The 24,048-nt window shown below is 37.5% G+C and overlaps 2 protein-coding genes and 1 long non-coding RNA gene across 9 annotated transcripts in view; 2 read left to right on the forward strand and 1 right to left on the reverse strand.

The window, feature by feature from the left end:
• LOC135469634 (heparan sulfate glucosamine 3-O-sulfotransferase 1-like) overlaps positions 1-24,048 on the forward strand; it is a 143,581-nt gene that overhangs the window by 71,684 nt on the left and 47,849 nt on the right. The gene's annotated exons all lie outside the window — the stretch shown is intronic.
• Positions 1-24,048, forward strand: part of LOC135469633 (heparan sulfate glucosamine 3-O-sulfotransferase 5-like) — a 127,880-nt gene that overhangs the window by 69,008 nt on the left and 34,824 nt on the right. For 5 of the 7 annotated variants that reach the window (XM_064748153.1, XM_064748157.1, XM_064748154.1 and 2 more), the window contains one exon: positions 8,171-8,239. In XM_064748153.1, coding sequence (XP_064604223.1) covers positions 8,232-8,239 — 8 coding nt within the window. In that variant the 5' untranslated portion in view covers positions 8,171-8,231. Of the gene's footprint in view, positions 1-5,485; positions 6,054-7,972; positions 8,057-8,170; positions 8,240-24,048 lie in introns of those variants that run through there. The other 2 variants (XM_064748156.1, XM_064748152.1) reach the window with 2 other exon arrangements.
• On the reverse strand, positions 13,509-23,416 carry LOC135471887 (uncharacterized). Its single transcript, XR_010444478.1, has 3 exons — positions 23,068-23,416; positions 22,003-22,082; positions 13,509-13,722 (listed from the first exon to the last, which is right to left on the reverse strand). It is a non-coding gene; the product is annotated as an uncharacterized LOC135471887 (long non-coding RNA).

Genomic DNA, 24,048 nt, shown 5'->3' on the forward strand with positions numbered 1-24,048 from the left:
ACGTCCCAAACAGTTACGTTCTAAAATGAAACATTTTTACAATAATAACAAAATCAAAGTGTTGTGTTCAGTTCTGCTTCTTGCATTTTTCTGAAATCTGCTTTCACAATCTTTTTTGTACCTAGGCCAAGGATTTTTACAATTCCCAGGAGAATGTGGCACAAGTCTGTGAGCCTTGTGGTGTTTTTAATTTCCTTATTTTGTGGCAGAGTCTTGTTGGATTTTTTTACACTGTTGCTGGGTTTTGGAGAAAGACTTATGGGGAGTCCTGCAGACTATTTCTGAAGGATGTCAACAGTGAATGTTTGACATTCTTCCCCCAGCCTGTATCACCAGAATCTCAGCTGTTTAGAAAAATGTCCAGTCTGCAGAACCTTTGGTACCACTGGCATCGCCTGATAAGACAGTTACTGGTGGAGGCCAACCAGTTTATCTCTAGGGCTGTTGAAAAACCCTAAAGCTTTTTGGCAACTGCCTTGACAGGTTGTTTGGGAAACAATAGCTTTGTTCAAGGCCCTGTATAGTCTCTTATTTCCACCCCACAGGCTTTGCCCAAAGCTTTTCTTTCATATCTGCCTGTAAGGATCAGCCATATTGACTTCTCCACACAGATAAAAGATGCATTGCAGGCCCTTCCAGGAATTATTTCCTGGCTTCCAAGTGTTCTCTAAAAAATAGTATAAACAAGTTATGCATGACACAAACCTATATCCTAGTGTATTTACATGTAGCTTTCTCTTACAATATATATCTATGCACATGAAATGAGAGAGTTAATGAAATTCCATGTTAAATGTATGTGTTTCCTGTAATAGTGTTATCATTGCATGGAATTTGCACTTTCTGGGTATACATTAAGTACCTGTACGTAAAGTCCAACTAATCAATAGTATGATGATTTCATTTCGTCATGACTCACAGCTATCCAGTCTGGATATCACCATGACAGGAAGATGATCATTTCACCATCATTTTTAGTACAGTACATGTATAGGGATTATAGTTACCAGAATTCATGACTTCATGGCTAAATAACACTGTTGTGTGATTGGTTCATAATAATAATAATAATGAAAACTTTATTTCGAGAGGGTAGTGTATACATCAGTATGTAAAGTCGGACAACCAGAGATTGATTTTATGTGAGGCCCTCAAAAGTGTAGCTCTGTTACACATACAGTGTAGAAATACATATAAGTATAAAAATTGCAAAAACAGATGTACATTAAGTAAGCTTCTGACATTAGTCATGAGTTTTAGTGGTTCATTTGTTTAGTTGGCCTTATTGGTTTTATAATGAATATAGCTACAGTAGACGAGTAGGACTATAATTCTAGTACATCCAGCTTTTTCAGCAAATACAAGTAAATATCTTGGATAGACATAATACTGCCCAAATTGCAGAAAACGTTCTGGCATACATTGGGCTAATTCCTGTTTTAAAACTATTTACATTAAAACCATAGTAGGCGAAGAATGTCCTTTCTGGTTCACTGAGGTAAGGTGGTCTTCCCAGAACAGATCAGCGACTGAATAATGAAGTTGCAGACCCATGTTTCGCTAGTTTGACTGCTGCCGAATGTTGATGTTTACTCATGACCTCTGCTTTCACAGAGCCAGGTTTTTGCACTTCACAGAAATTATTGTTGTATCTCTGTAGACATAGCAGCATTCCCAAATCAGGATAGTACACTGTGTAAAATTAAAATATGAGAAAGCTTGAAGAATTACCACGTTTTATTTCCTCCTTTTTATTGCTGTGATATTCTGAATGAGTATGGACTGCTTTAAGAAAAATGTAAAGGTAATTGTTCTTCATTGGCCATTACTTTTTGAAGAACACAGTTTAATGTGTAAAGGATTTGGACAACAGGAAGCTACAAACAAGAATGAAAGGGAATTTGCCACTTTTCCCATTATAGTAGTAGATTAAAAATGCCAATGTTGATATCACCTATATATAAAAAAAAATCTTCAAGAAATTTGGTAAATGTCACTTTGATATAATGCACTTTAAACCAATATCGTCCAATATTTGTTCAGCTGTCATTTGGTCTTGAAATTCCTCATGTTGCAATCCAGCAGGAAGAAAACAAAAACTGCCAGTTCACTAATTTTCATTTTTGTATTGACATGTTAAAAGAATTCACTTTCCATATTTTATTCCCAGTATGCAGTTTCTCAATAGCAAGGTGTGAATTTGCCAGCCCATGTTAACAGTGAACAGGAAACAATGACAGACACTTGTTCTACAATTGATCCAAGATTTATGTGATTATTCTACAGTGGTGTCACAATTGTGTGTTATTTTCTTGGTCAGCATGTACAATCTATTTTGACATGCACTTGTGACCTTTCCACCATCACTAGTCCATGCTGTTACTATTCATTGAAGCTAGTGTAACTGCACAGATGAGCCATACATGTACGCGCTACACTGTTTCTTCATCTGTTTTCAACACTGTTGTCATAGCTCACATTTTGCTGCTCCTCCTCACACCACTATTACACATATTTATTTGGACATGTTTTATTTGTTTCTAGATTTTTTTGTAAACACCTTTTTCACAAAGAAAATAAACAAGTAGGAATATATATCACAAACATGTGACAGTTTCAGAAATACCACGTGGTGAAGAAAAGATGTGGAAGCTAGGTCAGTAATTCAGAAAGATCTTATTGACAACAGAAATGCGAATCTACTTTTGAAAATGCTTTAGTATAGTTCAGACCGTTGAAGTGCCTTTTTGGAAGTGTATCTTTTCTATATATAGCATACAGGTCAGCAAACTAGAGTGCACAGAAATGATTGCCCTTTAACAGGTACCTGATGAACCTCCAGATTTAAAGATTGATCTAAAGCACTATTTCGACTCAAACATGCAACCTAAATGGCCATGGGACTGACAGTTACAGCTAGCCATCTCTTGATCCATTTGATTAGACATTTATTGTCACCTCGTTGAATATGTTTGTTGGTGTCATTTTCTCATCTTAAGCATAGCTCTGTACTAGGTGGAATTTGTATTTTTTCCCCACTATAGCAGATCTTTTTGATCATGCATATAGTGCATTTACTCTGTGAGTGTTTCACATGTGGGCTTTCTGAAAAAGAATTTCATCTCTGGAATTTTCTCTAGAAACCAGCCTTCATCATGCCTGAAGTTAAAACGATCATCCCTGTTTTCTTGTCATCCAGTATCACTTCCGGGAATCAAATTAATAGAAGCCTCAGCACTGCACCACTGGAAAGCACTATATCTCTAGGGAAATCCTACACTACACATCAGTGTAGCAGGTCATTATATCAAAGTGCTAACATGATCGTCCTGTATATGTAACTCTTACACATCAGGGCTCAAACCAAAACACATGGCTGTAATCTGCTGCTAGAATCAACGCCTTCTGTGGCAGGTGAAAAAAGGGTTCAGTATCTTGTGGCTTACAGTTGTGAGCTGTCTCCCAGTGATTACTTTGTATACATCTAGCTCAGATATGCTTGTGGTCTATTCCTGCTAGAGACCCCTTTCCCATCCGCAGGCTTATACCTCATGCTAACTTACAGGCAGAAGCCCTCTAGACAAATGCTGATAACAAAGGTGCTCATGTATCTTTAATATTCTCTACTAGTTCTTCTTCTTTATACATTATACTTCATTACACAACAGTTCTATTTTGATTCATTTTGGATCTGGTGTTTGATGCATTTATTTATTTATTTGATTGGTGTTAACAGCTTGCTGAAGATTTTTTCACTAATATAACAACGGTCAAGTTTATGGGTCGAAGAAACCTGAGCACCCAGAATAACTACCCTTTTAACTTGGAGCCGCAGGCGAAACATTGAACTTAGAGCCACAGGTGAAACATTAAACTTAGAGCCACAGGTGAAACATTAAACTTAGAGCCACAGGCGAAACATTGAACTTAGAGCCACAGGTGAAACATTAAACTTAGAGCCACAGGCGAAACATTAAACTTAGAGCCACAGGCGAAACATTGAACTTAGAGCCACAGGCGAAACATTGAACTTAGAGCCACAGGTGAAACATTAAACTTAGAGCCGCAGGCGAAACATTGAACTTAGAGCCACAGGTGAAACATTAAACTTAGAGCCACAGGGGAAACATTGAACTTAGAGCCACAGGCAAAACATTAAACTTAGAGCCACATTCGAAACATTGAACTTAGAGCCACAGGCGAAACATTAAACTTAGAGCCACATTCGAAACATTGAACTTAGAGCCACAGGTGAAACATTAAACTTAGAGCCACATTCGAAACATTGAACTTAGAGCCACAGGCGAAACATTAAATGGTAGATTCCTGAATTAAATCAGTGATGAGCTCCAGCTCAAGCACTTAACCTAATGGTCTAAGAGCCTGATTGTCGCAGAGAGTCAGTACTTAAACTGTCTGAGCCAGCCAGGCCTTGTGTGTAACTGTGAAAACTGAATGAGTTCAGTATTCAGGCTCATAATACAAATATCAATAATTAAAAAAAAAAAAAACATCTGTATTGATGTCAGTTGGGAGTCACCGGTTTGGATACATTATAATCTGAGTCCCCCCTCCACTGCTGCCCCTCTAGTAGTTGTTTTGACAATGTGCACAAACTAGGTAGTTGGCCTAGCCCATTAACTGTTGAACTTATTGTTGGGAGCTCATGAAGTCCTTTCAATGAAGCTATACATGTACATGTATATTGCATTCAAATATTTAAGTTGTAGAAATAAGCATGTGATAGATTACTCTGGAGCTCATGACTGATTCAAATCTCCATGGTATTTCTTTTGTTTTAGGCTTTGTGGATGTCTCCTTTGGCAATACTGTGGTTTGATGAAAAAGTAATAGCTTCAATTTTTCTCCTTCTTGCACATGTTTTTCTTGTCAAGTCTCCTAGTGTACTCTTTTTGTTGCACCAAAACAAGATACTTCTACATACCAAAAAAGTGAAAACCAGTGTCTTACCCTCAAATATGTAACACAACTCATGTCAGTGAATAAATTAATGAAGTGATATATGCAGGAGAATCATCGGGTTTCACAGAGCTGAAGTTAATATTCAGGAGTTATTAGTGCATTTATTGGGAATTCCTCTATTTTTTTATGATATACTTAAGATGAACAGTATATCTCAAAATTCAGGAATTGCAGCATATATTAGTATTCAGGAATCACAATATGTCCCTGTATTCAGGAATCACAGTATGTCCTTGTATTCAGGATACACAGTGTACTTTGGTATTCAGGAGTCTTAGTTTACCTCAATGTATGAGAGTTACAGTATTGTGCAGAATTCAGGATACAGAAGTGCACTTCAGGATTCAGAAATCATAGTGTACTGCCATCTTCATAAGTGTTGCCATATTGCTAGAGTCTTTGGGTGTCTGTTTTGATAGTTTATAGTAGGTTGTAGACATGGGCACAGTCAAGTATATCACTTCAGAGGAGACTCCCTGTGCAGTGTGTTTATGTCCCTGCCTTCAGTCTGATGGATGGCTGTGGGGAAGGGGGAGTCTACCAGAAACTGGTTATCAGCCACAATGGGGAGACTGGCCCTCACTCCCTGGCCCCATCAGTAGGGGGAAAAGCCAGTGTGTCTGTTTGAACCCTCAGCATAACCCCCTGGGATCTAACTAGTTACCCACCATCCAATGTACAGTGTACATCTGTTCAGTGTACAACCATGTCAGACTAACTGCCATAAACTGTGCAGTCTTTAGAGATAATTGCTTAGGTTTAAAGCCTGGTGCTAAACAGAGTTTACCAGGATTCTGGACTGTTGCTCTCTCCTGATGCAGCTATTGATGACGGCTGTGGTTTAGTGCTTTGTGCTTGAATGCCTACATCTAGAATATATTTAGAAAAGTGTGTTCTTCTTTGGACAACAACGGCGAAAAAGTGGGAGTATAAGGACTACCAAAAAGTTGAAGTCTTCTCACAGATTTGACACAGATTTTTGGACGGAGGTTCTGACTTGCGTTAGGCCTGGATGTATTCTCAAGAAACTTGTCTGTGTTTTGTGAAGCTGAGGAAATATTTTTGTTCTTGTAAGTATGGAGCAGGTTAAACAGCAGACCTGTCATCAACTTTTACAGACATCACTTGAAACCTTCATAGAAAATAAATCATGTTACCTTACTCTAAAATGTGGACGCCAAATTTGCATTAATTAAATTTGATTCCATGTTTGCCATGTTTTTGTAAACACGTTTATTCCTCATTCATAGCATATCATCTTCCTTGGGGTGTACTGTTACTAAATTTTTTACATACTCAGGAATAGTGTGATATGATATGCGTAAAAGTTTGAAGTATCATCTTTCTTTCCATAGTTAGAGTGCAGGGTGTTTCCGTTGCTTCATGGTTATGCAGCAGTAAATTAGTAAATGGCTTTTAATGGCCATATCTTTGTCACCATTTACATTATAAAACTTTTCACAGGTCCTACCCCCATAAATCTGAGTATCATCATTGAAGTGAAATATTCTTGAGATTGGCAGGATCAACTCATGCAATAAATGTTAAACTTGTCAGTGTATAAGCAACAAGAACCAGAGTTTCTCCTAGCACTAGCACTGAATTTAAGGGAACTTTTGGATGTCACCTAGTCTGTCAGCCCCCAGCCTGTGACAGAACAGTTAGTCTATCAGTCCCCAGTCTGTTACAAAAGCCTTCTGATATCTTTTCATATTGGTTCATTGTATTAGAATGAAAACCTGGTAACACTGTTTCACCAAGGCAAGTTACAAATCAAGTGTGAGTTACAGATCAAGTGTGAGTTTGAGGCAGTTCTTTTCCTGTTTTAGACCAAACTACTTAACCAGTTTTAGTGTTATAAGTTAAGATATCCTAGGATATAATCTGTATGATATTTACTGCCCTTTGAAGGAAATGTTGGACTATTGACATAGTTTGACTATGGACATGATTAAACGCAGTGAACATATGGTCTTATATGTGTCCTTGTGAGATTAGGTTGCACTCAGATTGGATTTCAGTGTTGCTTATTGGTATACATATTTGTAACCTACTTTCATAGTATACTATATTGTCTGAACAGTCATTTTGTGGGGGAAATTTGAATTAACTATGATACAATCTTTGCTAAAGGTTAAACTGTGCCCTAAAATACCTGTACACTTGTCTCTATTGTATCTGACATTTCAAGCCAACTGAAGCACCAGGGGCCATGGCGCCATCACTGAATTATTTCACCATTATTCTTAACTAAACCATCAGTTTAAATCTGGGCAGGAAAAGTGGGTTATTTATGAGGGCATGACACATTTGTTCATGTACTAAAACAGCTTGTTTCTTTTATCAACTCCATCCCAGCACTGCCTACTCTAACATTCTTATCAACTCTCCCTCTCTCTCTGCATGCCCTCCCCCTCTCTCTGCATGCCCTCCCCATTCCCTATATCCTCCTGTGGCTACTCCCTTTTTATTCTGCACTTGTAAACCATGAAAATGAATATTGCCAACAACCATGTTAACAATCATTTGACAAATCCATCAGTCATACCATCACCAGATACAGTCAGTTCTATCTGTGCCTCAGGGGCATAGAATAATGTGTTTTCCTGCTGTTGATACATGCTTGTTAAAACAATTTAAAAAAGAGTAAGCATTTATGAATTAATATCACATTTCACTGAGAAAAGCAAGATGGCAAATTTTATGGGACTGTTCAGGTTGCATTGCAAATTTTGATGAATCATTTGTAACATTAGCAGGAAATATCAAGGCTTGTCCTATTCTCTCACTCCAGTAATGTCAAGTATAGATAAGTTTTTAGTTTCCTGTAAACTTTAGGGTATAATAATAATGCTGTATCTAGGATTTCCTGTTTTTCCCCCACAAAATTAAAATGTTTGTGTCATATCTCATATCATAAATCAGTCATTGTTAATGTATTTTATGGTGCACTTAGTGAGATCATGTGCCTTAAAATAAGTTTGAAGATGAACTGACATAAACATGGGCCAACACAGTTCTGTGCTAGTCCGTCTAATGAAGCGGATTTGGAAAAATTTCTGAATTTGAACTGGTAATTCAGTTTATCATGTACATTCATTGGATATTTTACTATATTTTACAGAAATTAATTCACTGAGTTTGCCCTCCCTCCTAACTTGCCTCTTTGATTTCCATCCCTTTTCAGGATACAGTGGTTACAAAGTAATCTGATGCCGACACAAACTCAGCTTGGAACTTAGATACAAATGTATAGGTAAGTGACATTTTTATTGTTTTTATTGTTTACTGGACAGGAATTGATCTCTGTTATCCTTGAGTGTTCTGTATGGAATTTATGAACCGACGTCAATAAATGTGTTTTATTCACTCTATAACTGTAAATGTAAGGCCTTGATGAAGGCCTTAATATCACATGTAGTTTACTTGTTTACTCCATGCGTCTTAAAAAGAGTTTGTTCATTGCCAGTGGAGATAGATAGGACCAACAGTCACATTTAGTTTTGATTGGAAATATTACATGAATAACATGGTATTTGTATGGTACTCATCTATGTACATTAGTTGTACTTTCATCAGTAGCTAAGTATTATTTCTGTTTGAAGTGTAAACCTGTGATTCCACATTACAAGTTATATTGTTATATTTATTGTTGTAAAAAGATTTACAAGGGAAATATGGAATTATTTAGGGTGCTTAAAACACCAGTTTAATATAATGTGTTCAGACTGAGGTGGTATCTTTTCAAGTTTCATTATTTTCTTTGATCTTCAGTTGTCGCATTTTCAAACTCCTCCAACAAGACTTGTCATACATGTAGTGATGTTGGTAAAATAACTAAGTTAAGTAGTGACCAATTACATGGATCCCACCATTTACTGAAATGAGTGATATTCTGACATGAATTGCTGATAATGTAATTATGCCTTACGATGATGTAATCACCTCCCTTGTAATTGTGATCACCATTGTCATGATGTACATGTAATTGCACTTTAATGATGCTGGTCAGGCATTTTGTTTTAAAGGGTGGAATAGCTTCGCATGTCATAGTCTAGTTACCAGTATTATGTCCATTAGTATAATTGTCGTCCTCTTGCCATCAGCAGTTTGCTAAGTGGTAAGCAGCTCTTATATACTGACCACTTATTAAATTGACCTGGTCCTACAGGCATCTCACTCTCATGGTGGAGTCATAGTTTCATCATTGTAGTGGATGACATTTTACAGTAAATAGAAATTTGTCTACCTAGGTGAGCTGAATGGTTTAGATAACAATAACATGAACTTAACTTTGATTCTTAACTTTAATGTAATCTTAAACAAATGCTGGGAAGATTAAATATGTCTGAAGTGTTCAGTGTGTAAACATGTGTAACTCCCATTGAAGACAGTTATTCATGTCATTAAAGATTAATCCTGTGTAAGTTTAGTTCTGACATCTGGATGTAATTACCCTTGTCTGAGGTTGACCTATATGGATTAAATGGATTTCCTGATGAGTCTATGAGAGGAAGTACAGGCTGTTCCTTGGGGTGGCTTGGTCAGGCAGGGCAGAGGGTGGTGAAAGGACTGGGCAGACTTGTATGTGTCCAGGGCAGGGTGGGGGGTGAGGAGCTGAATAGTGGTGACAGGGACTCCACTATAGGTGTCTTGTTAAGCACTGTCCCTAATTGAGCTTGTGCCTGTCTGAGTAGCCTATTTCAGGAGCAGTTTCAACAAGTTTGTCTAAGACTCTCCAAGAGGATTACCTATATCACGGTTTGCTAACTAATCCTCTCTTAACCTCACCTTGTTTACTTGCTAAGGGAATTGATGCTTTTCCCACCTTATATTCTTTAGAAGTGGCATTTTAGATGTTCTCATCCTTATACGATCATTTTGTGCTTATTCTGTGTTATTTCTTCTCAAGTAAAACACCGGCCCGGATAGCACAGTTGTTAGAGCGTCCGCTTCGGGACCGGTAGATCTAGGATCAATCCTTGATCGAGTCACACCTAACACTTTAAAAGTGGAAGTTGTAACTTCCTCGCTTGGCGTTCAGCATGAAGGGGATAGTGCAAGGACTGGTTGACCTGTATCAGTATAATGGCTCGGGCGGTAAGTCATCTCGGTGAAGCAGCACTAAATAAAAGAGCGGTGGAAATCCATCCTGCAACACGGAGGCACATTACACGTACATGCACCCTAATGATTCCTTCGTCGTCATATGACTGAAAAATTGTTGAGAACGACGTTAAACCCCAAGCACTCACTTACTCTCAAGTAAAACACTTCAGTTCTGACTTCTACTTGAATCTCCTTATGTACTGTTTTTGTTCCTCTGTTCTCATTGGGTTTTTTAATTTCTGAAAATTGAAAATGTTGGACCACCCCAATAATGTATTTACCTAAGCAATTCGTCATCAAAGAAATGATTTTCCCCATAAGTGAGTGGAGTTGGATTTCATCAGAATAATTTTACATTGAATAAGGCTTGTTTTCAGAATAGTGTTGTTTGGACAAATGCTCATCATAGTTTCAAACACTAATGGGCAAAATAGCATTAGTATAAAATATCTGTTTGGTTATCGATTTGGTGAACAAAGCTGATACAGTTTAATTGTCCTTTAATTATGCCTCTTTTAGATGGTAAGAAAAGGATGATTTCAAAAGTTCTCAGAGTGTGCTACAGCTTGTAGCTAGCTTCTACAAGTACTTACTTGAAAATGAAAAAAAAAAAAAAACATTGTCTTTTATCCAGAGCATATGGTTCTACTAGTAATGTTTTTAGATTTCAATCATTTGTAATAGTTTTTGCCTTTTAAAGCTTCATTATGCATAGTAGGACACAGTGACAGTTGTCTGATTGCATCATTCTAACCCTTTTTCAGAAGGGAAACAATTCATTCTTGGCACACTGGAGCCAGCTTAAATTAATTGTACCAATTGCATGTGTTTTTATTGCCACTTAAGGACGTTTGTGAAATCCAGTTGTAAATTGGTTTCTAGTACGGGAGATATGGAGTAGGGAAGTTGGTGAAATTGGTTAGTCTCAGCCCAGTGGTGCTGGTGTAGTCAGTGGGATGATGTGTTGTTACTGTGTCTCCTCATCGATAGCATTGATAACTGATGTAATGGGGAAACGATACACTGGCAATAGATTTAGATACTGGACTATAACTGATTCACCAAGCTCTGAGTCATAATCCAACTCTGGCTCCTAAGAGGACCCTAACAAGCTGAGAGCTTGTTGGACAGATTGAACCAGAATGCTTTGAAGCTGTTCACCAAGCCCCAGTGGACCATGCATAATTCAGGGGTAACAAACCAGGCTACATGAAAGTGCAATTTTGGTCATCTTGGATACAACTTAGTTACAACCTTATACGTGTTATATGAATGACATCAGTCATTGTATTACTGCCAGCGTTGGTATAGATCCATATTGCCAATTTTCAATCTGATTTTCAAGTCTGATTTTTAAGGTGATTTTAATACATGTATATACAAATTTTATCTTGTGAGATAAAATGATGAATACATAATGTCAACATTGTTCAACGTAAGGATCGTAAGCTATTGGCTTTCTGTGACACTATATTTTTTTAAATAAGTCAAAAGTCCCCGTTGGATTTGACCCCAGAGAGATATTTTCATAGCTCTTATTCTGACCCACCTACACGCACCACTCCTACATCACACTACCACAAGAAAGCCATCAGATGTGGTGTGCTGACCGGCTCATGCCTACTTGCAAATGTAACTTCCATTAAATAGAAGTTTTCACGAAAATGAATAGCATGCAAGTAAATGATAATAGCATGCAAATAAATGATTATAGCTTTATAAAATGAATGCATTGATGTAGTAGAATTCACTATTGTTAGGTGGCCAAGCACTCCAAGCAAGTGTGCTGGAACACTGGTTGAAATTGTTTTGATTTTTATTATTTTTTTTCCATTTTTTTTTTTTCGGGACCGGTAGATCCAGGATCAATCCTTGATCGAGTCACACCTAACACTTTAAAAGTGGAAGTTGTAACTTCCTCGCTTGGCGTTCAGCATGAAGGGGATAGTGCAAGGACTGGTTGACCCGTATCAGTGTAATGGCTCGGGCGGGGCGGCTTACTTGCCTTCGGTAAGTTGTCTCAATGAAGCAGCACTAGATAAAAGAGTGGTGGAAATCCGTCCTGCTACAAGCAGGCACATTACACGAACATGCACCCTAATGATTCCTTCGTCGTCATATGACTGAAAAATTGTTGAGAACGACGTTAAACCCCAAGCACTCACTCACTCACTCCATTTTTTTAAAAGCTTTTTGAAAGCTTTAAGAGCTGTAAAAGGAAAAGTTTTTATTGGATGTTGTTAAAATGTGGTGATTTTAGGAACAAGGTTACGAGGCATATTTTCATGGCAGCCATCTTGAATTTTGATCAAAGCCTTTAAAAATCTTATTTTCAAAAACCAGTGAAAGGATTCTTTTGAAATTTCATATACTTGTAGAGTGATCCGAGTTAGAAAAAGTCTGAAAAAATCTTGGACATCCATCGAAAACATTGGAAGCTTGCCATTGGTCGAACTTATGATGTCATAAAAAGTGTCTAATTTTGATAATGCTTTTGTGCATTCTGGTGTATTTGACAACACTGATTCTGAATTGGATTTTGCCTATCTTTGTAACTTTTTGAGATGCGGTCAAAAACATTTTTCAGTTGCATAATTTTAGTGGCCTGTAACTCGAGAACTACAAAAGCTACAAATCTGAGACTTGCACCAAATTGTAGCCCAAGACATGTAGTTTCTGGTGCATGCCAAAGAATTTGTGCTATGATCTATAGTTCTCTCGCCAGAAATATTTAAATGGCACCACTTTAGAAATAATAAGGCCAAGAAAAAAATATGTTGTGTTTCAGGTAACATGGGTTCAAAAATTTAGGGTAGGTAGGTAGAGATTTTTTGTTTTTTTTTTTACATCTGACCCAGGCATTCAGACAAACCGGAACTGATAAATCTCTGCTTTTACTGCTGGTTGTAGCTGCTTCTGTAATACAGATCTATTACAATATCCTAAATCCTTAATACATCCCCATATGTGCCTTTGTTGGAGAATTAGTGTATGATCGACTAACTTGTTGCTTTATGCCATAGTCAAGAGTATTTCACTTTAATACAGTGAGTGAGTGCTTGGGGTTTAAAGTCGTACTCAACAATTTTTCAGTCATATGACGATCAAGGAATCCTTAGGGTGTATGTAATGTGCCTCCTTGTTGCAGAACGGATTTCCATCGCTCTTCTGACTTCACTGCTGCTTCACTGAGACCGCTTACCGAAGGCAAGTAAGCCGCCCTGCTCAAGCCATTATACTGATACGGGTCAAACAGTTGTTGCACCATCCCCTTCATGCTGAATGCCAATGAGGAAGTTACAACTCTCTCTTTTAAAGTCTTAGGGGTGACTCAACCCAGGATTGATCCTGGATCTACCGCCATCCGGGCTAGTCACTTTAATACAAAACCACTGGTAGAGTGTAACAACTCCCCCATTTTTATTATAGAGTGGTGAAGGGCAGGTCTCCAAAGAATAAAGCCTCTTTTATACAGTTCTAATAGCGTCGTTGTCCACTTGCCAACGCAAACTTGCAAACCCCGAAAATTTCTCAAATATGGGTGGAACTGGACGAATGTCACTCTTCAATGATGACTCTTCTGATGGTGTCCTGGTGATTTGTGACATACCACAAGGCATTGATGAGCACCTGCGAAACAAAAAAATCCAGAATTGTAATACGAAACTCAACATGTGCCCAGGGTAAAGTAGAAATTAATCATATCAATTACTTCATCATTCTTTCGGCAATTAAAATAGACACTAACCCTGCAGAGGTATAACTTGAAATAAAAACAATGTAGCAAACAAGTACACCGAGAATGAGGAAATCAATCCGTACAAATGGCAAGCTTATATCAGACATCTAAACATCAAGGTGAAATATCTGTCCGGCAGTTCGGCTACATTGAACGCAAAGATTTCTGGCTTGATACCAGAAACTGATGACGGGTACCTTAAATATGGAAAACAAGTTTCACATTCAGGAGCTAATGTAATACAGTAAGATTCTTTTATGGTTTTAGAAAACCATGCAATTGTCGATAAAATCTGACAATGTATGAAAAATTTAAATTCGTGTAAAACTTTAGGGAATTATAGTATTAAAAAAGGAATATAAATGTCATTTCAGATGCTAAAACTATGAACAAACCATAGAAAATCTGTTTTTGAAAATCCTCACTTGAAAGCATGAAAATGCTCCAACAGATAGTTAAATATAAAAGAGAAAAAATACATTATAACAGATTCCAAAATCTGCTGAAAGAACTTCAAGTTCAAAGGTCATATAAAAAAAATGAACCCCACAAAAACAAGCTAACAAAACAAACTGCACACATCCGGGTACTAACAATTAAGGCTTAGCAACATATTCAAAGTGATGAAAGTAAACCCCAGTTGTCACTGTCCTGCGGCCGTGTTGTGGTGGTTAGTGCGTGTTGTGGTGGTTAGTGCGTCGGATTCACCCGGCGACCTGGGTTTAATTACAAGTGGGTCACGGCAGGGAATTAAGAAATTGTCCTGGTTTCTTTTGGAGGACAGGAATGAAGTCTAAATTTATTTATTTATTTATTTGATTGGTGTTTTACGCCGCACTCAAGAATATTTCACTTATAGAATGAAGTCTAAAGTGTTCAGAAATAAAATAGTGTGGGCCTACCAGTACCTGGAAACTTTTGTAGAAGGGAGCCTTGTGTCGGTATTTTCAGGTGTGTCGTTACAAGTACACTTTAAATGTATAAACCCTATGTTGAAGACATTGACAGCTGACAACACCAGAGTTGTAAGATCAACTATGTCGATCTACTGACCATCTTCCAATGATGAACAAAACGACGGTGATAAATTGAGTTCCTCCGGATCGTGAAGCATTTGTATCAGCTCTTTAAAAGTCGGAGACCCGCTGACATTAACAGATAGGTGCTTGGCTGTCTTGTTTTTCCCGCATCAGTCAACTATTGCGCATAACAGCGCCATTTTGTCTAAGCAACAACACGAGGTCCAATCGGACTCGTACCTTTCTCTCCCAGAAGTGACGGGATATTACGGAGTTCACCGAAGCGATATTTGTGTATTTCCACAACACAGATCAGGCGGGAAAGGGAACGGGACAAAACTTTCAAATAAAATTATTTTATAAAAATAATTAGAATCGGGAGGAAAGAAAAAAGGTTGGTCGGGTGGCCAGAAACTCAACATATTTTTTTTTTTAGGCCTAATGTAAGCATGTGCATTTAACATGGACTTGAGGGTAACTGTGCATTACTATAGGGCCTACATGTGCTGCAGGTAACCTGCCCCATAGGTCGGCCGCCTGTTACTCAAACCCAGAAAAGAACAACTCTTCCTTCTCTCCACAGCTATCAACGGACAATTTTCAGTGTTTTCTCGTAAAGCCAGTTCTGTTCACAATTTATCTTGGGTAATTCTCAACAATCCCAATGGCATTCCTCCGTACCCCGTGCCTTCAGGAATATAAGTCCAAAGCCATGGCGAAATATATGAAAAATGTTTTTCCAAAAAAGTACCTTGAATCATGACAAGTCCAAAACATGTAACTCTTATTAGGCCAAATTCAGTGTTAAAGAAATATCACGGTTTCCAGTTTTTATTCAGATCGAGACTTTACATGTCCGTAAGGAAGAAACAGGCCTTAGGATACAACACCGAAAAGTAACTAGGAAACCATACACCATGGATTTGGATTGGGGATCTTTTTTAAACAAAACAACACACAATACTGCTTATTCCTTCTAACTATTTAGACCAAAATTTCATGTCTTTTAGTCACCTAACATTTCCTGGCAGCTACATGCAGTATGTCCTCACCAGTTCTCAAAACTGAACTGAGCCCAGGCAAACCAGATGGGACACCAGAGTAGGGTGATTGCACATCATGTGTCAAGCAACGTGAAATGTACATACTTAACCCAGTGCGGTGATCGCAAGGCCTAACTCGATCATGATGCTGTGGTGGTTGTCAGCACCAAATGCATTATATATGATATCTGGTAGTGTGGGTTTCAATCCCAGTTGATTATATTTCATTTTTGTCATGCATTTTATCCATGTTGCCTGTTTTTGTAAACACTGTTACAATTTGTACATGCAGGTTGATTGTGTTGAATTTTCCATTGTCTATGTACTTCAGCAATTGAATAAAGTATTCGTGGTTGTGTGTGTTACAAACGGATGTTTTCAAAAGTTTAATTTTTCCTGTCATGGCAAATTAGTTCAGTGCATTACTTTCATAGTGGGAAGGTCATGCAGCAACCTGCGGATGGTCGTGGGTTTCTGCACTGTCCGATTTCCTCCCACCATAATGTTGGCCGCCGTCATATAAATGAAATATTCTGGAGTACAGCGTAAAACCCAATCAGATAAATATATAAATACTTTCATAGTGTTTTCTTAATTGACTTTCAATTGGGCCTTGATGTTTGGCCGCCAGTATTGCTGTAAGGAACATAACAGCTTTAATTTTTAAGGAAAAATATAGCAACCGCAGAGAGAGCATTTCTTTCATCTGTGTACATTGAATGTCACTTGGGTTAATTTAACTTTGGCTTTATGTTCTTAAGTTATGTTTTTACTTTTCATGCACATCACGTGTTGACTGGGCTTGCTAAGATTGAGTCATTAAAAAAAAACTGATGATATTATACTTATTTTTTTTTTTAATTCACTGTTCTGCTGATAGTGGGAAAGATAGTTTATATTGGACACGAAAGTAAAAGAATTAAGATCTGTGATGATAAATTGTAGCCCGAGTATAATTACACTACTAACCTGTTGCAATCATCAATTTGTGCTATATCATTTGGCTTCAGTTTGCGGTGACATCTTTTCAGCAATGAAAATAACAGAACATGTTATAAATATAGGCACAAGTGTAAACTACTTTGTGACATGTTTGCCTTACAATTACTTGGTAATAGTAAGACCTATATCTTATCAAGAGCTACATCCACTGGCTATAAGACACATGTTGTGCTTGTCTTTGGCTGTCTAGAAGTTATAAGTCCAAAAGTTGTAACTCGATCTATTTTTGCTGAACCCAATGCCACACAAAGTTCATAGAGGCTTGGCTTAAATCTGTCTCAAATTTTAAGACTGTCAGTTAGGAAACTGTAGCAGCTTTTGCTGGTGAAATTCCTAGACCACATGTTATTCTGAGGGTGTAATTAAAGACAGATGTACATATGTTAGCACCCCTAACCTTGACTGCATGTTTATGTTGTGGACTAGATTAAACAGGGGATGTGCTGTTCATGGCTCATGTAAGATATTCTGGGTGAGGTAGGATAGCAGCTACCTCAGATGTTACAAGTAATCCTTTTACAATCTTGTTATGATCTTCTGTAGGAAACTAGTATATCCTACTCAAATTAGTACCATACATGTGTTTGACTAAATGTTGCCAACTTCATAACATATCCTGAGCTAAGCATATTGCATTGCATGTGTGTTGCAGTGCATTCGCTTGAAATTACTAACTAGAACTCAAGTTACTTTAATTAACCAGAAGACCCCCAAGAGTGACATGCCTCTATGATACAAATGCATGTAATAGTATAAGAACATAGCATAAAACATTCAATGAGGATTGAAACAAGGTTTTGACTTTGATTGAAAATAAGTTTTGACATGTAAACTGAAAGGTGTTTGAAATTGTACAGTTTACATTGGATTACAGCCCAATAAAGCAGATGCTCATTATCAGGGTAAGAATAGTATGGATTTTGATTCTATACAAGATCACATTATCTCTTTCCCGCTTGACCAATAGAGCTTGATAAATGTAAACCTGGGTTTTCTCTTTGCTATCAAGTGATAAATCGTGACTAGCAGCCTTAAAGGTTTGACCTTAATTAGTGGGAATTGCAGCATTTCGTCTGGCCATATTACTATTTACATTGCCTCTGTAAAGTAAATATTGTCCAGGAGAGTTTGTCTAGCCATCACTGGAGAATACCACTCTTGCTGGTCAGCCCTGACCACAAGTTCATTTCTTTCTCCATGGGGCCCAGCCCCAATACTGCCTCTAGATGGTCAGTATCCGTTTATCCAGTCATTCCTCAACCTGTAACAATCTTGGCTGTGTCGCCTATGTTACATTTGCTTTGCTGGTAGCTGAATGAAATGGGCTAGACAAAATGATCCTGAGGCCTGCAGAGATTGGTGTGTATTTGTTTAGGGCAGAGACATGAACAGTTCGTGGCAGACGTGCTTCTCGCCTATGCACCACAGCTCAAGAAACAATCTCTAAATTGGCAATATGATTTAAATGATCTGATGGCAGTGGGATTGCACTTGTGGAGATGCAGGTTTGTTAATGGACTGTCTCAATTTGCTGGCAGTGCGGAACCCCCACACTTTCAAGGAGTTTGGTAGCGAAAAAATGTTAAATTGTAACATTTAATAAAACATTTAATATTATCTTCATATAGATGTATTCTGTAACATGGTCGATAGTGTTGAATTCTGTTGAATATTTCAAACGCGTAGTGTATACAAGTTGTTGTTATATACCAAGACATTTAAGTGTGTGTACATTATAACCGTGGTTGATTATGTGCATATAATGACATTACGTCTTAGCATTTCTGCCAGCAATCTGTGGAAGGTCATAGGTTTCCAGCTCGTATTTTTCGTACCATAAGCAGATAAAATGAATGAAGGAACAATAAAGACAGCATTGATCTCAGACCCATTGAAATGAGCTACTGGTATGTTTATATTTATATCCAGTGTTCTGTTCTTTACATTACCCTCTCTGACTATTGATATTTTGAGTTGTAATATTATTACCTGCAATTGCAAAAAGACATCTGACATTTAATTCATTACCTCTTCTGTGTATGCAATGATGGGTAAAAGTATTTGGCTGCTTGTGAACAGAATCCATTCCTGTTCCACGTCTGTGATTGAACTACATTTAGGTACAGTTAAACATACATATACATATTGTTTCTGTGATCTGGGTTGTGAAGCTTGGTCGCCTTAAATCTTTGTTAGCCTCAGCTCTGTGGTGTCCCGAGAAAGGCGTTGACCCCCCAAACAGCTTGGTACATTCCCACAGCTGAGTATTGATCATCATCTCAAAGGACTGGCTTTAGCCATCACACTGCCAGTGTTTGACTTAACACGGACCAAGTCATTTGTGTGATTTGTCATCAGTTATGAAAGTTGATAAGCGGGGAGCTTCTGTTTGTGGAGGGCAAATCTTCAGTAATTGGCACTGGTGGTTGGAGGCCTGTGGAGATCGTGGTCTTGGTGTGTAGTCACAGAGGCTGATGCATTATGGGAATTGATAATAAGGGGTTTCCTGAAAGGCCTCTGTTCTGTTATATTCTATTTTTCAACATTTTTTATTTATTTCTTTGGAGTTTTACTTCACACTCATGAATTTTCCGTTGTTATGAGGGTGGTCAGATTTATGTTTGGAGGGAATCAATTAAAGCCCTTGGAAAACTACGGCAATGGCAATTATCAAACTTTCTGACCTGTAGTGTTTCTTAAATAGGCATATGCACCATATTGAACTTTGTATTCAAGATATTCTACAGAGTTGATTTCATTGAGTGGAAATTGGTACATTTATTTTCAAAATTTGATGTACCTATATATCTATATGTTAACTTTAGAAGTCTTTTTTTTTTCTTTTTCAAATTGAACACAAGTAATCATGTTTATCAAATAACCTTACAGAAGGTATGATGAAGGTAATGCACAAGATGTCTGTTTGATAAACTACATGTAAAACAACAATTGAGAGTTGAAAGACAGTCGATTTGTGTAAAGTAAAAGAGATGAAATGTACATGAGTATGTTATCAAGGAACTACTCAGTCCATGAAGTTGACTTCATAAAAGATAACGACACATCAAGTTAATAATGTTCAATAACAAACAGCTACATTTATATGTGGGTGCTGAGTCACACACTCAAAAGATGCATTTTACATGTGCTAGTTAGAGTGCAGTTATCTGTTTTAAATGGATGTTGTGTTTGACGTTATGCAATCTGTTTACTTTATTGTAGTTCAAAGCCTTACTTGCAATCGTTATTGCTAGGTTGGTTTTTGGCCAATATTTGTCATAAACATGAAACATGTGAAATATAAGACAAAAACAACTTGTGTAACTATCTACAACTGTTAAAGAAAAGCTCTCTTGGAAAAAAAGAAAAATCTTCAAAAGATGAATGGCTTTGTTTTTTGTTTCAATACATAAGGCTTTGCCAAAAACTTTTATCCAATAGAGCTCATTGTTAAGGCAAGAGGTTGACCTGTGAGACGGAAGAAAAAATACAGTCACTGTAGTGGATTGGCATCAAAATTGTCAGTGGCATGCTAGATTGATGGGATCTTTTGGCTGTTGGAATTGCTTTACATCCTCATTTTATTCCAGGGCACTTGTGAAAAATGGTTTTCAAGTATCTGCTTTATTGGCCTTTTGTCTGCCCCTCGGTCTTTGCTTCAGTCATGTCTTTGATCGTGCATGAAATGGGATCACGCTCCCATTGCCTAGCTGGAACGGCTTTTAGCCTTGGTCTCTCTACTGTTGCACACTGTTGAATCTGGACAGAAAAATGAAACAATTTATCTTTGCATGTCTCAGGGTTAGGTTGAAGGCGTTCATATATTCAGCAGTGAGGCTCATAGATTCAGTATCATACAAATTGCCCACTGACTTGTTCAGTCAGTTGTCCACTGGGGCATTGTAGATTTCATTGCCAGTTGAAGCAGGGCTATCTCAGCCAATAATGTTGGACCCCATGTTATGCAAATGTTTGTAGGAAATAATGTATCTGTGATGAAACTTATTAGCTGAAAATTTTTGGAACAAAGAACTCTAACGAATTACTTCAGTATAACTTTGCATAGTAAAACATTTGTAGAAAATTCTAGTCTGTCAAGACATTCCAAGAAAACTTTCTGTATAGTCAAGGATGTAATTAGCATACAGTTAGAAATGTGCCATTGGATTCTCTTTGGTATATGCTACAACAGCGATTAGGCTTGATTCCTAACTACGGAGGTTACCTTTTACAGTTTTGAAGTTAGTTCTTCTAGGCCACTTATTTTTCTGACTATATTGGATTTTCGAGCAAATTAAACCTTTAACCATCTTCCTCTCAGGAACCAGTGGGCAGATCCTTCTAAAATTTGATGTGCATATAGAGTAATACTAGTTACATTAGGTTTGAAGAAGACATTAAAATCTGTTGATGCCATTGGTCAAATATAAAACATCATAAAAAGTTTAGAATTTTGATGCAACTTTGATGTATTCCGATGTAGTGATTCTGGATCCTCTTTGGATACAGTCAAAAAATTAATTGAAGAGTTTGGAAATTATGTAACTTTGCACCAGAGTGTAGCCCCATCTGTGCTACTTCTGTGGGGGTTGCTCCATTTTAAGCTACAATGAGCTAGAATTGTTTAAATAACCATATTTCAGACATAAAAATTTAAGCTAATGCATTTAACCTTAGAGGGTAAATATACAATTATATACGGTGTATCTGATTATTTGCCAAAATGGGGTTGTATATCTAACCATATCAGTATTGCTGTGTTGCTAATTGCACTGTTACAGTATGGTACATCAGGGGAAACTGCTCTGCACTGCAGAAGCTGAAAACGATTCCTGAAGATTGCTTGGAAGCTATGAAACTGCAGGCAGTTCTGTTATGGTTTGGAATCCTCCTGCTGCAAATTTATTACAACCCTAGAAAATCCATCATAGTTTAAGCTGTACATTAATTGTTCCTCCCTTTCCCTTCTCCCCCCTCCCCCCTTCCGCCCACATACACGCGCACACATAGCCTTATACATTTCTAGCCTTCACTCACTGACTGCTTTACTTTCATCCAGCACATGTACATGTATTGCCTTATGTCATTGTTTATCTGCTTTCCTTACCCTTTATCCATGGTCCGATTTGCTGAAATTGACACACCACCATCTACATTGCTTAAGTTTCTGTCTGTATTTTGTGTTGCCTTAATAAAAACAATGTAGAACATCAATTAGATTTAGCTACATTACATCATGCAATTATCAGAATGCGACAGAGAGACAGATATTGAAAGACAGATACTGAAATACACCTGTAGTTTCTTACTAACTACAGTGAAAGGTGAAACAAATGTTAAAAGAGATGAGTGAACTGTAAGTGCTAGCATAGGAAAAAGAAAAAATATTGCTATAAATTCAGTGAGAAACATTTATACATGTAAGTCACACAAATGCCTTTCAGTCTGTGTTTCATGGTCGGAAATTTTACCATTGTTAATCTCATGGCAATACACAAGATGTTAACTTACACTGACCGGGCAGATTTTGCCAAGACTATGTTTAGCCTTCCTCAAGGGATATCTATTGCATTGAGCTATTTCTATTGTAATGAGGTGGTTAAGCAGAGGCTTTGAAGTTTACAAGCCGATAATCTTGTTACAGTCAGGCAACAGTATCCCTAATTCCAGCCACTGTGCAGACTTGTAAAACATTTATTGCCTTTGTAACAGATTGCATAATCAGCACAATCCATTGGTTGCTTTGTCTAGCATGTGCAACCCCATCAGTCCTACACATTTACAGAATGGATCTTTTAGATGACAATAATTAATGAAAATACTTTGTAATACTGAGCTATGTGTAACCTTGTTGATATGTTCATTATAGTATACAGTGAAGCCTCACTGTAAGATGGGAAATCAGATGTTATTCGAAAAAATTACATTTCCAGTTTAAATAATGATGATTTTCTTCCACATGAAAATGTCAATATCATGAGCACGAGTGACTAAAACTGATTACAAACAACCATTTTTGCATTAAAGATGTGGTCCTGGGAGAAAAAAAATCAGCCATTATGTACAGAGATCAACCTTACACTTTTAGCTCTTTCTTTGCAGAGGTGATGCCAAGTTATTAGAGTGCAGACTTACATCATTGTTTGTACACGTAAGTTATGAGTAGACCTACCTTGTTTTTCTGTCAAAAGTTCTTCCTTCCCATATTTACTTTGCTGAGTGAAGATCCAGAACTTGTTTTCCAAAAGAGCTATCAAAGGGAGATAATTAAACCCCTCTGGTTTGTGCAACAAGGCGTGGCTATTCTCAGTGTGCATTAGGGCGAGTATGTAATTATGTGGAGATATGCTGCTGTTACAGCAACCGTGCAGATATGTCTAGTTACACAGGAATTAGAAGAATCATGAAGCAATAAAATGAGAGCTTCTCACATATTTATCTGAACATGGTGGTCATTTAAGGTTCACCTTTTAGTTTATAAAGGTCTAGGAATGTTGGAACGGAATGTATCACACTTGCTGTGTGTGGGCAAAAATTTCATGCACACTGGAAATGCATTTATTTATTTTTTTTATTACTATTATGAGACCCCGCTTATATCACAACCCCCAGCATGCCACCCAGGGGTGTGTAACCGTATTAAGGCAACAGTGTACTTGGCAAACATTCACAACTACCCTCATGGATACAAATTTTTTCATTCATGAGAAACAATGTACTTAAGTCATATGTCTAAGATCCAGTTCGAAATCTGTAATGACTGCATTTTGCTCGAACTAGTGGCACATGCATAAGCCAAGCAAAAGTAATGAGACGAAAATGGAATGCATAGATGCTATGATACACCTTGGAAGACATGTCACGTTTCATCATGGATTTGGTTGCAGTGACATAGATGCTTTAAGTGGAAGTATGATACCACCAGCCTTACTCAGAGAAAATCAATACTGATCTATATTTCTTGCCCTTTCTTGAGGAATTTCATCTTGCTGCCATGGTCGTGCTACTTTTCAGGTGTAACTGTGGCATCAGTGCAGCAATATTTTTCTATTAACATCTCAAAACCTATTTTTGTATTAGATTATTATTTTTTTTTTTTACATCATGCTTTTGTCTTTGTGGCCAGTTCATCCATAAAACATAACTACACAGC

The sequence above is a fragment of the Liolophura sinensis genome, chromosome 7, assembly GCF_032854445.1.
Source record: "Liolophura sinensis isolate JHLJ2023 chromosome 7, CUHK_Ljap_v2, whole genome shotgun sequence".
Classification (NCBI taxonomy): Eukaryota; Metazoa; Mollusca; class Polyplacophora; order Chitonida; family Chitonidae; genus Liolophura; species Liolophura sinensis.